This window comes from Crocuta crocuta, unplaced genomic scaffold (assembly GCF_008692635.1).
Source record: "Crocuta crocuta isolate KB4526 unplaced genomic scaffold, BGI_CrCroc_1.0 scaffold166, whole genome shotgun sequence".
Classification (NCBI taxonomy): Eukaryota; Metazoa; Chordata; class Mammalia; order Carnivora; family Hyaenidae; genus Crocuta; species Crocuta crocuta.
In genome coordinates this window covers 398,125-410,506 of record NW_027531018.1, presented here as the reverse complement: position 1 = coordinate 410,506, position 12,382 = coordinate 398,125, and the positions used below count along the sequence as shown (strand labels likewise).

The following is a 12,382-nucleotide window of genomic DNA, read 5'->3' as shown; positions in this document are numbered from 1 at the left end:
CTTGCTTCTCTGCACGGAGACCTCAGATTCTCAATCTCCAGGCCTGTACCCTGTTGTCGAGCTGGATGTGTTACTCATGGCGAGTGCTTCTAGCATCTGACACTCAACATACCTGACTGGACACATCATCCACACCTCCAGCATGGACTAGAATGAACAAGTCAAACCGGGTGAGCAGGAGAAGACAGCCAACAAACTAATAAATTCAAGAAATACAACTGCTCCACAGAGGGACACGGGAGGTGCTGTGGGAACAGGACAGGGAAAAGGAGAGGCAACAACAGGTTTTGCAGATCATATTCCCAGCGGTTTAAAGATATAATCTATTTACTTTTAAATTTCATTTTTAAAGTAAAAATTTAAAAACATACAGACATTCAAACAGGTACTTAAACATAAAATGCCCATTATTATTTGAGCCTTTTATTGATCCTTTTCACAAAAAAAGTAATTGTGAAATATAGTATTTATTCCCAGCCCATTAAGTGTTAATTCAGTATTTCTAATTTATCTTCTTTCAAGAGGCTCCTTAAACGAAAGCTAATCACCATATAAAATCATAAGGATAACAACAATTTAAAAAGCAAACCACAGGGCACCTGCGTGGCTCAGTCAGTTAAGCGATGGGCTCTTGATTTTGGCTCAGGTTATGATCTCATGGTTCATGAATTTGAACCCCATGTCAGGGCTCTCGCACGCATTCTCTCTTTCAAAAACTTTAAAAATAAAATAAAATAAAAAGCAAATCACTTCCCTGACAGAAGAATAGTACAGGACTTGTTGCAACTGTGGATTTTAGTATCAGACTAACACGGTTTCCAGCCCGACTTTGCCATTTACAGAGGTTTCTAAGGTTCAGTTTCTTCAGCGAACTGTTCAAACAATTAAAGACAATCCGCATGTGCAGAGGTGGACATCACGGCTTTACACACAGCAGTGTTTCCAGTGGAGGTGAGGAAAAAGGACATGCACAGAGGGCTGAACAATTCAGGGAAGCTCCATCATTAATTTAAACACTTAATGGTACCTGGTTAATTTTAGCAAAAGAAAAAGATTTCTAGCAGATGGCTTTAGTCTGAAGCTAGCAGCAAAACAGCTGGTGGGGACCATTTGATACAACATGCCAAAATAAAAAAGCTCATAAATTTTGGATGGGAGATAAAAAACTTTCTATCAGTGGCTGTGTACCTACAGGTTGCTAACTTCAATCTGCATTTCTCGATTTACATAAACACAGCTTTCTACTTTTGCCAATATGTAACAAGTGACGAGGGCATAACCATCAAAGTTTGGTTTAAAACAATCAACAGTGATAGGATCATATATAGTTGCCCATCGTTTGTCAGTACTAAATTGTTCCCTAGAGTATTCTCATTCTCCTCCTCTTGGGAGAGCACGTCTTGACAGTGGAGGCAGCGGAATGACCTCTTCCTATCAACTACAACACAAAGTTTCCAAAATGTGGTCCAGTTTCCTGAAAGAGTCATTACTCTTCCCAAGGCCTGACGCTAACACACTTTGACAATCATACTAATTAGAGGAAGCTTTTTGTCAATTGTGGTCCTTAGCTGGATGGCTAACAGAGTACGCTTTTATCATCAACATAAAGAGTTCTTTTTTTTTTTTAATTACGTTGTCAGATGTAATTATAGAAAACTGGGTACAAATGAGATTATGGGATCTATCCTGAGAGGCAACTTGGCACAATGAACCTCTGTGTTCCACTCTAGCAAATAAGGTCAGCTGGAGCTGTTGTCCCTCCGATTTTAATGAACTGTACAGTGTTTTAAAACACGTTTTTATAAAAGCAACAATTACTCAGTGAATTCTGCTTATCACACATAATAAGTGGGTAGCTAAACATTAAAAACATGCTCCACTCTCCTGATAGGTTTACATTCTCAAGTATGAAATACTACACATATAAAAACACCTCCAAGATTTAACAGATTTTAATAGTTTGCCATAATGTCTTCAGAGTGCTCTTTATTTTTTCAAAAACAAAAGACAAAAAAAACCACTTTACAGAGCTGAACCCTGCTCCAATCATATTGGATCATATATTACCATCTCTTCCCCTTCCTGCATCCCCAGAAGTAACCACAATTTTGAACTTAGTACGCAATATTCCTGTGCTTGGTCTTCTACTTTTGCTGTGTATATATGTGTCCAAAAAACAGTCTACACTAAAGTTTCGTGAATTAAAACTTTATGTAAATTTTATGTAAATACTAACATACTATATGAAACCTTTTTCTACTTTTTCTACTCAACATGTTTTTAGATTCTGGTGTCCACATATGTGGATGGAGTTACATGCTAATAATACATGTGATTTGTTCATGTATTTTTTGAATCCTGAGTAGTAGTATTCCACTGATAAAGAATAAACCAGTTCATTTATCTTTCCCTTAGGTATTTCTATTTTGCTCTTCCTCGAATCACTATTCTATTGAATATCTTGGTGTGTGCTTTCCTGTGTTATTGTACTAATTTATTCTCTCAGGAGTTCTTGTTTTTTCTCACCCTTGACAACACTTGGTGTTAACAGATGTCCGACAGACACCTTGATGAGCATTATCAGGTGTCTCGCTGCAGGTTCAGTCTGCATTTTCCCTGATGCCACTGAAGATGAGAATATTTTCATATGTTTATTGGCTTTGGGCGTCTTCTGGGAACCGTCCTTTCATACCCTTTGCCCATTTAAGTAGCTCCACCCCCAGTGTGGAGCCCAACGGGAGGCTTGAACTCACAACCCTGAGACCAAGACCTGAGCTGAGATCAAGAGTTGGACGCTTAACCAACTGAGCCATGCAGGCTCCCCTCTGTGCCCATTTTTCTAATGGGCTGTTTCATTGTTTTCTTATTAATTTGTAGCATGATAAATATTTTTGTATATTTTGGGCTCTAATCACATTTGTAGTTACGTGTATTTATGAATATCTTCTCTCAATCTGTGTTTTTGTTCTTAATTCCAGTCGTTTCTTTATGGTTCATGCATTACAGAAAGTCTTGATATAATAAAGTTAAGCACATAGGTCCTGGAGTCAGGATGCCTCAGTTCAGATCCCAACTTGATCTCTTACTAGCCATGAGGCCTTTTATAAATTTACTTACTGTAAATCTATAAATTTATAAATACTTAACTTACTGTCTCTGTGCTTCAATTTCTTCATCTATAAAAAGGGTATAACACTAGAGCCTACAGTTGTGAGGACTAGATGATTTAATACATGTAAAGCACTAAGAACAGTACTGGCCATACAGTAAGTTCTCAACAAGTACATTACTGTTACCATTATTCATAATTATCTGTTTTTCCTGATCGTTTACACACATTTATATGACTTTTAGCACTGATTTGTCAGGTTCCATGAAGAGCCCAACTGGGATGTTAAGTCACATTAACACTTCACAAATTATACCAAGGGGAAATGTACCTAGAGAGAGAAAGTGATCGCCACTTAATCAAGTGCAATCAAGTAATCAAGTGTAGCATCACAAAAGTGAGACAACCTAACACATAATATAATGCAATAAGAAGGGGATCACATCACCTGTAAAGTATTCTTACAAAATTACCCTGAATTCAATCAAGCACTTAGACCTAACTTCCAATTTGCAGAACATACAGGTGATAAGGACAAGTTAAACTACATAAGAAACAAACCCAGAGTACATAGGACATTCGACGAGACAATGACTTCTCTTAAAAAGTCACTGTCATGGAGGAAAAAAGTGACAGGCTGTTACAGATTAGCAGTGACTTAAAGAGAGATGACAGTCATGACCCAGCAATAGCACTGCTAGGAATTTACCCAAGGGATACAGAAATGCTGAGGCATAGGAGCACATGTACCCCAATGTTCATAGCAGCACNAATGACAGTCAGAAATGTACCTTGTATCAGACTCCAGTTATAAAAAAAAAAAACTATAATTGAGGCATACTTGAGAAATTAGATATTAGATCATATTATAGAATTATTGTATAGTTTTCTTAGGTATAATAATGGTAGTGTGGTTATGTCAGAGAGTGTTCTTATTTGTAGGAGATTCATACTAAAGTATTTGATGTCTGTAACTTACTTCCAAATGTCTGTATCTTCATTTCAAATGGTATAGCAGAAACAAAAAACAGAGACGATAAACACAAATATCAGCAATTTTGAATGTAAGTGGTGTGTATATGGTGATCATTTCAGTATTCTTCCAAGTTTTCTGTATTTTACCTTTTTGATAATAAAAGGTTGTAAAGCATAAATGGCATTAACTTTATGGACTGATTTGCAGGAAAGTGTCATCTACACAGTATCTACAAACTAAATAGTTTTCTGTTTACTTAGGTCTTCTTTTATATTCATTAATAAAGTTTTATAATTTTCTTTATAAAGCCCATTCACAGATTTGTTAGATTTATTCAAGATACCTTAGAATTGTGTTGCTTTTGTAGATGATATCTTTTCTTAATTGCCTCTTGCATGTTGATTGGGAGAACCACACGTATATTTTGATGATTTGTTTCAATGGCTGTGCTCCTTTTTGAACAGTACTACCCAAAACAATTCAAATAAGCCCAAACCCAAACCTCTGTATAGCTCCCTCACAAACTTATTTTTAGTAAGCTTCTGCTTCCACAGCATTGCTCACATCCAGCCCCTCATTGCCATTCTCATCCCTATCACTCGTTTCTAGAACCTCATGGATCTCCTGACCTCCTCAGCATCTCCCTGTCTTGAGCAAACTCACCCATATTACACAGTCAGTGTAAACTCCTACAAGAATTCTGATTATACTCAAATTTCTTCAAGAGCTCAGTGAACTAGATAAAGCAAATGTGATAGGCAGACTAATGCCCCCACACACACCCACACTGTCTGCTCCTAATGTCTGAGCCTGTGAATGTATTACGTTATATGGCAAAGGGGAATTAAGGTTGCTCATCAGCTGATGGTTAAATAAGGAGGTCTTCCTGGAAAATCCAGGTAAACCCAAAGTAATCGCAAGGCTCCTTCCAAGTGGAAGGAGGAGGGAGAAGAGCAGAGTCCGAGGGAGGCGTGACTACAAAACAGTGTTCAGAGACATGCAATACTGCTGACTGCACAAGTGGAGAAAGAGGCCATGGGCCAACGAACGCGGGAGGCTTCCAGAAGCTGGACAGGGCAGGGAAGCACACTCACCACAGAGCCTCAGCCCTGCTGAGATCTCCCTTTTAGCCCAATGAGACCTGCTGGACTTCTAACCTACAGTAAGCCAATACTACCACAAGATAATTAATCTGTTTTGTTTAAATAAAACCACCAGCAGAAATAGAAAAATAATACAGTAATGTATTCCAAGGGTGCTTAGATTCAGGTAAGAAGTCCCATTTTTGCCAATGATATATATTCTTTAAAAAGAGTTTACAAGAAACTGCACTATTGAAGGCAGTAAGGAAGGGAGGTTTAATATGATGGCACAGATGGAAGGGAATTGGCTCTTTACTTACCATCTGACTATAAATCTTTCTATAATTTCTAATTCTACTCATCAGAACCCAGAAGAGACACATGGTACCCTGAATTTCTTAACTGAAGTTCTAATTTTCAAAATTTTGACCATTTGTTTGCCCCAAAATAAATATTCACCAGATACTAGGTGATCCTGTTTTATTAGTAAAAACAAGAATTTAGTAGCATAAAGAAGATTATTGCTTTTGAACCTCAAAGCAAAATACAGTATATTATTCACTAGGGTTGCTACTAGCATTTTGGGCAAGTCAGTTCTTTACTGTGCAAGACTATTCCACAAAGTACCAGACATTAAGCATCCTTGGCTTCTGAACACTAAATGCCAGTTGACCTCCCTCCACGGCCACCTCATGTTTCTAGGCCAACAAAGGACACCCCACAGACATTCCTAACTGCCCTCTCCCCTGGTCAAGAACTACCCATGTGGTTTTCATTAACAATGAATCTAATCTACTTATGGCAACTTGCCTGGCCTGTTCCAGTAAAGCTCATTAATGGTCTTACTATTCCAGCAGAATCAGGTGTATTTAAGACAGTACAGTTTATAAAGAAATACAATGAGGTGACTGTAAGAAGAACAAACAATTGGGGCACTTGGGTGGCTCTGTCAGTTAAGTGTCCGACTCTTGATTTCAGCTCAGGTCATGATCTCACGGTTGTGGGATCAAGCCCCATGCCCTGCTCCACACTAAGCATGGAGCCTGCTTAGGATTCTCTCCCTCTGCCCCTCCCCCACTTATGCATGTGTGCGCTCTTTGTCCCTCTCTCAAAAAATAAAAGAAATGCAAAATTTTTAAAAAGAATAGACAATGGAAATAGACTGGAAAATAAAATTAGCTGTTGCCCAACATCTCTGACAAATCAGAAGATATAAATCTGCCATTCAAATGCCGCTTCCAAAGACAACACTAACACCAAAAAATAATCAGAGCCCTAAAGTATCTTAAGAGCCCCAGACAGCTCCTGTGATTTTCTGGAACTGTGACCATGGTTGGATCTATGGTACACCAACGTCTACAAAGGACCCCACACTTTCTTTGTCACCATGTCGATGATCACAAAACTATACAGAGTCAAGTATTTCTTGCTACCTCAAACTGTAAATACGTATTTATTTTTATAAATAAAATCAGTGCTTTGTGTCTATAATTATGGTCATTATCTTGCTGAGAAACAAATTAATCTTCAACCAGCTGAGCGGTCTGCCCACGTGCCATGATTCTACAGTGTAAGATCAACTTGAGAAGCTAAGAATATAGAAAGCGCATGCTCTACCAATCACTCAGGATATGTTCTTAGTAAAAAAACCAAAATAGTTCCTAACCCAACAGAAATGAAACAAGAAATGGTAACACATATAGTTTCCTCTGTTGGCTTATTTAGAGCTAACAATGCTCAGCCAAATAGCATCTCAACTTAGATTCCTCTGCTCCCTCCAAAAGATTTCCTCCAAACATCTTTCCATAGAAGGTGCCAAGTACAACTTGCTGAAAAGAAAGGAATAAAAAAACAGTATTTACCATTAGCACAAGAGAGGAAAAGAGGAGTGGGTGGAAAGCATGCCAATGAGAGGGACTTACTGGACAAAAGTAGGTGTTCTCCACAATGTGATTGGCCACCATGCTGTTCTCAGCAGACAGAGACATGATGAAAAGCAAAGCATCACGTGCCTGCTGACCCACTGTCCCCTCTCGGTGAATGAAGGGAATCAGAAGGGAGAAGATGAGGAAGTTGGCTGCCCCTTGGTCCTCACTAGTGTGGAAGAAGAGTTCCAGAATAGATGGATCTTTGGCAAGGATGGAACAAAGCTGATTGAGCAGGACAACCAGCTTCCCCTCCACGGCAGGGGTGGTTGTTCCCGAACAAGAGCTCAGCAACATCATCAGGGGCTTCAGGATGGGCTTGTGGTGCAGCAGAGGCTGGTGGGACTGAGTGACCAACATCTCATACATTTTTAGCTGCTCGATCTTAGTCTCGTCAGTAAATTCCCTCCGCAAGCTCCAAAGGAAAAGTTTCTCCATGATGTTCTCGGAGACCACAAATTCCAGAATCGGCCCCATCGCAGCATCCTTGGCTTGCTCTTCAATTAGCAAGAAGAGCATGTGTTCTACATAATTCTGCACAGCACTGGCCTCATCTGAAGGGATGGATCCATATTTTGCCTGGGTATTCTTCAAGGGGTCGTGCTTCTCTAAGATCTTCACAACCTGTAACCGATTCAAATATTTGTCATCCATCTCGTGTTTACCATAATTACAATACACACTACCCCTGATTGCGCCTTATCTTCACGGAAAATGCAGGGGCCATGGCCCACAACAAAATAAATATGAACACTGTGTTTGTCTCTTTCTCACACAGGAATAAAATGAAGTGGTTAAACTATAGAAAGCAGACATGTGAAGATGTTCATTTATAATCGTTACAAATTTGGGCAACCTAAACATCAGAGAAAGTAGTATCGTTTAAAAAATTATGCTATTTGCATTCATGAGCCTATTATGAAAGCTACTAAGCAAAATGAAAAATTGTAAGTAATATAGTAGATGAAAAATAAGTTATTTATATGTAGTTAGATACATCATTGTCAACTATATCAAAAACATGTCTGTGAAAAAAGATCAAAAAAAAATATATAGAAAAACAATAATCACTTTTGTGTTCAAAGTGATGACAAGTTTTCACTTTTATTCTGAGCTGTCAAGAATATTGCTTTTTAATTTTAAAATACATTAAAGAGTAAGACTACCCATGTCCTTCTACAACTAGATTTGGAGGTTTCAACAGGAAAATAGGGCTCCTCACACGCCCTCAACTGAACAACATGCCTCCCTCCTCTACTTGGATGGGTACATTCTCCCACCAAGCATGCAAGGTTAGGAAGGACAAAAGGAAGCCGATAAACAAGGGACACATACCTAGCACAATCACCCCTAGCATACGGCATATGCTAAAAAAAAAATGAAGGTTTGAACTCTGCATTTTTTAAAACCAGAAAAAGTTCTGCGATGCTCAATTACTAAATAAATCCTTAATGTAGGAAGTTTCTGTTTTAAGTGATAAAAAGTTTTGGAAATAGTGGTGACAGTTGCACAACACTGAACTACACATTTTAAAAAGGGTAAGATGAGTGGCAGCTGCATGGCTCAGTCAGTCAAATGTTCAACTTTGGCTCAGGTTATGATCTTGTGGTTCACAAGTTTGAGCCCCATCTCAGGCTCTGTGCTGAGAGCTCATGGTTCTCTGTCTCCCCCCGTCTCTCTCTGATCCTCTCCCACTTGTGCTCTCTCTCTCTCTTTCTGTCTCTCAAAAATAAATTTAAAAAAATAATTTAAAAAAAGAAAGTTAAAAAGGTTATGATGGCAATCTTTGTTATATAGGTTTTACCACCACAAAGAAAAAAATCTATTGACGGTAAAATATAAATAAACCCCCAATTAGGCCATGCAACGGTGCTAGTGTTTCTCACCCTTACCACTGCTGGCTGCTGAATGCTTCCTACCTCTCTATCCATCAGTACTTACTTCTACCTTAGGACCTAGAAATTAAAAGAACTTTGTATCTCAACTTCCATGTAACTTTAGGACTTGGAATTTCTATAATATCCATTCAATTTACTTCCTTTAAAATGCATACACATGATAATTTTTAGACAACTCAACACCCTATCGATGAATTTATCTCTGTTCCTTTTTGCTTTTCTGAACTGCATGTTATAGGGATCATGTGTGTCTTTTGCAGTACCCTCCTGGCCCAGTTCTATAGCGTACTGTTACACACACTATATTTAGGTTATAGAATTTCTGCAAGTCACTGGGGAAGCTGGCAAAGGTACAATGCTATGTCAGCATGCATGAGAAATGAGAAAAATGTATTTCTCTAGGAAAGGTCTAAGTGTTTCCTCTGTCAGAAACAAGGCAAATGAGCCTTTATACACCAGGTAAGTGGATCCTCAAAGAATGAACAGATTTCCACAGAATCTGTAATCTCTATCAACTTTCATTATAAAATTAATAACACTGTCACAAAGGGGGAAAAAAATCACTGCAACACCCCTGAGTTGACATTTTCGGTGAGAACGGCCTTCAGTTCGCAGCTACCCGGGTGACACTTGGCTCAATGACTCAGCCCCAACGCACCCACCGGACATCTCCTTTCCTTCGCTGCCTGCCAGACTCCAGAATTCCCCCCAGCCCCCTCCCCAACCTCCAAAGGGTCCTCCAGAATTCCTCAGAGGCCTGACTACCTCACTGGCAGAAATGCTGGGACCCGGCTGTCCCTTCCCTCCGCTCTGGCCTTGACAACATCTCACAGTGTGGGACCACAGTAAGGCACTTGTCCAAAAGGGGCCTCCACCTCAACACGTATGTTCTCCAGCCCCGAAAGCTTGAACTTCAAGGTTCTGCATTCTGAAGGATAAATCAGCGACATGCTTTCTCCCAGTTCCATAATTTCAAAGTCCACATATTGAGTTTACTTATGAGAGCTATCTATACAGGTAGGCCTGAGGGTAGAAATGTAATTACACTTCTCATGTGTGCTCAGACTGTCTAAACTGTCTAAAATTGAACCTATGCTTTATACACTGTTAGTGGGGGGGCAAATTAGCTCCATCTTTCTACAACAATTTGGCAATCTGTATCAGAAGCTACAAAATTATCCCTGCCTTTGACTTGTTAATCTCACTTTGGGGAAAATGCCCCAAGAAAACAATCCAAAAATAATTTGTTAAGAAATGTTCACGCCAATGATATTTTCAATAATGAAAAATAAAAATATTATTGACCCAGTCAACAATAAGAGAATTATAATTGAAACGTTACATCACCATACAATAAAGTTATTAAAAATAAACACTAAATGAATCATATCATTGCATGCAAATGTATATACGAGATAATTTAAGTTAAAAACGAAATATATTGACAAATAGACCCATGATCATAAGTGAGCCTGAAAAGATACAAACGGGACTTTAAGGTTAATTACTTCTCCCCTATAAATTGATCTAATTTCATAATATAAATAATAATAAAAGTAGACAAAGTAATTTTGCACTAATGTCTTTTTTAAAAAACCAAAACACTGGAGCGCCCATGTGGCTCAGTCAGTTAAGCATCTGACTTTGGCCAAGGTCATGGTCTCAGTTTGTGGGTTTGAGTTCCACATCAGGCTCTCTGTTGCTAGCACAGAGCCTGATTCAGATCCTCTGTCCCGCTCTCCCTCTGCCCCAACCCTGCTCGTTCATTCTCAAAAATTAAACTTTAAAAAAAGAAAAATCAAAACACTGAGTTAAAAGCAATTAATAATTGAAAAATCTCCTAATGCTCAGAAATTCCTAAGCAATGTAAACTCATATATGTGTATATGTATTTATACTACAGGCATGCATGTAAGTATATGTTACATATCTAAACATACACAAATAATATACAGCAGAACTATTTACATGGTCACAAAGTACATTTTTCTCATAATCATCACTTATTTATTCCATCGTATTCCTTTGCAAACAGACCTACTTTTTTTTGCTATGAAAAACCTTAGAAAAGAGAACTCAGTTTTTATACAGAATGCAAACTACTTAGCCACTTTTAAACTGAAGCATCTTTACCCTCTTTAGAGTATAAGCTCCTCTACATTGGTTAATGGGCAGAGGAACACGAGAACAGAGCTGTGATAACCCATGGAGATAGAAGGCTTGTTGATCATCTGTAATGGAGCAGACATATTAAGAGTTCTTGCTCATTCCCGGCCCTGGCCGGGTGGTTTTACTGCCTGGAAGAGGGTGTGTTACACCGAGGCCTGTGAGTCACGGAATATACAATGCTCAGCAAAGCACTAATTATGCCTGTGTCGACACATGTCCTTAACCTCCCTCCTTAGGTGTCAGGACCCTCCCAGGCCACCTCCCTTTCCCTTCCCAGCAGACACACCCATGAACTGCTTTTACAAGTGGTCTCCAGGGGCCCATACCCAGGGCCTCGTTCCTAACCTGACAGGGAATGTCATACGAAGCTTCTTGGCTAGAGCACACATGTGTTGAAATGCCAAAGAACTGATGTCCCAAGTGCACTGCCCAGATAGTGTCACAGTTCTCTCAGTTTCTGTAGATGGATTTCGCACGTGACCTGGACTTTTCCTTATTTTTCCTTTAGTGCCATCTTCTCACATCACTTCCACCAAACTCTAGTATTCCTGTGTCCTGACTTCCACCTGCTGCCTACTTTCATCCATTTAACTGCTCTGACCTTCCAGTCCTATGGATCCTTGGTCCCTTGCTGCTCCCAGCGGCTCCCCCAGGCCTAGCACATTCCCCTGAGTATCCTCTATCTTAATGATCTCAACTTTGTATGAGCTGGCTTCTCAAATGTATACTCTCAGTCTCAGAGATTCAGAAAAAAACACCATTAGGGGAGCTGGAGGGACTCAAAGATGGGAAGAGAATGAAAGCAAGTAAAATATGCTGTGCAAATATTTCCTTTACTAAACAAGTTCACTTCTTTAGGCCAAAAATGCCATTTAATAAGGTAATCAACCCGTGACACAGCCCCGGCTCATTAAGTAAGCCAGCTAACATTGGAAATAGCATTGTCATTGTTTTGCTGATCATAGCTAGGCATTTTTTGGTCTACAAACTTTAAAAAATATAAGCTTGTACATATATGTGTGAATCAGAACCCAGATCACAAATAGATGCACATGTAAATTATCACAATTCTAAAAAGAAACAAATATACAAAAAAATCAACAGTATGAACAATTGTACACAAATTATCATCTGACCAATACTCTTAAATTTTAATCTAACTTCAAAGTCATTTGCTCTATAAATATAAAGATTGGTGTTAAAGGAGATGAACAAATAGCACA

The 12,382-nt window shown here is 38.9% G+C and overlaps 1 protein-coding gene across 1 annotated transcript in view; it reads right to left on the bottom strand.

Annotated features, from left to right (window-relative positions):
• The window catches only part of FHIP1A (FHF complex subunit HOOK interacting protein 1A), a 246,920-nt gene that overhangs the window by 71,213 nt on the left and 163,325 nt on the right, over positions 1–12,382 (bottom strand). Inside the window, exon 4 of the mRNA XM_077770959.1 lies at positions 7,090–7,716. Within this exon, the coding sequence (XP_077627085.1) occupies positions 7,090–7,716 (627 nt within the window). The remainder of the gene's footprint in view (positions 1–7,089; positions 7,717–12,382) is intronic.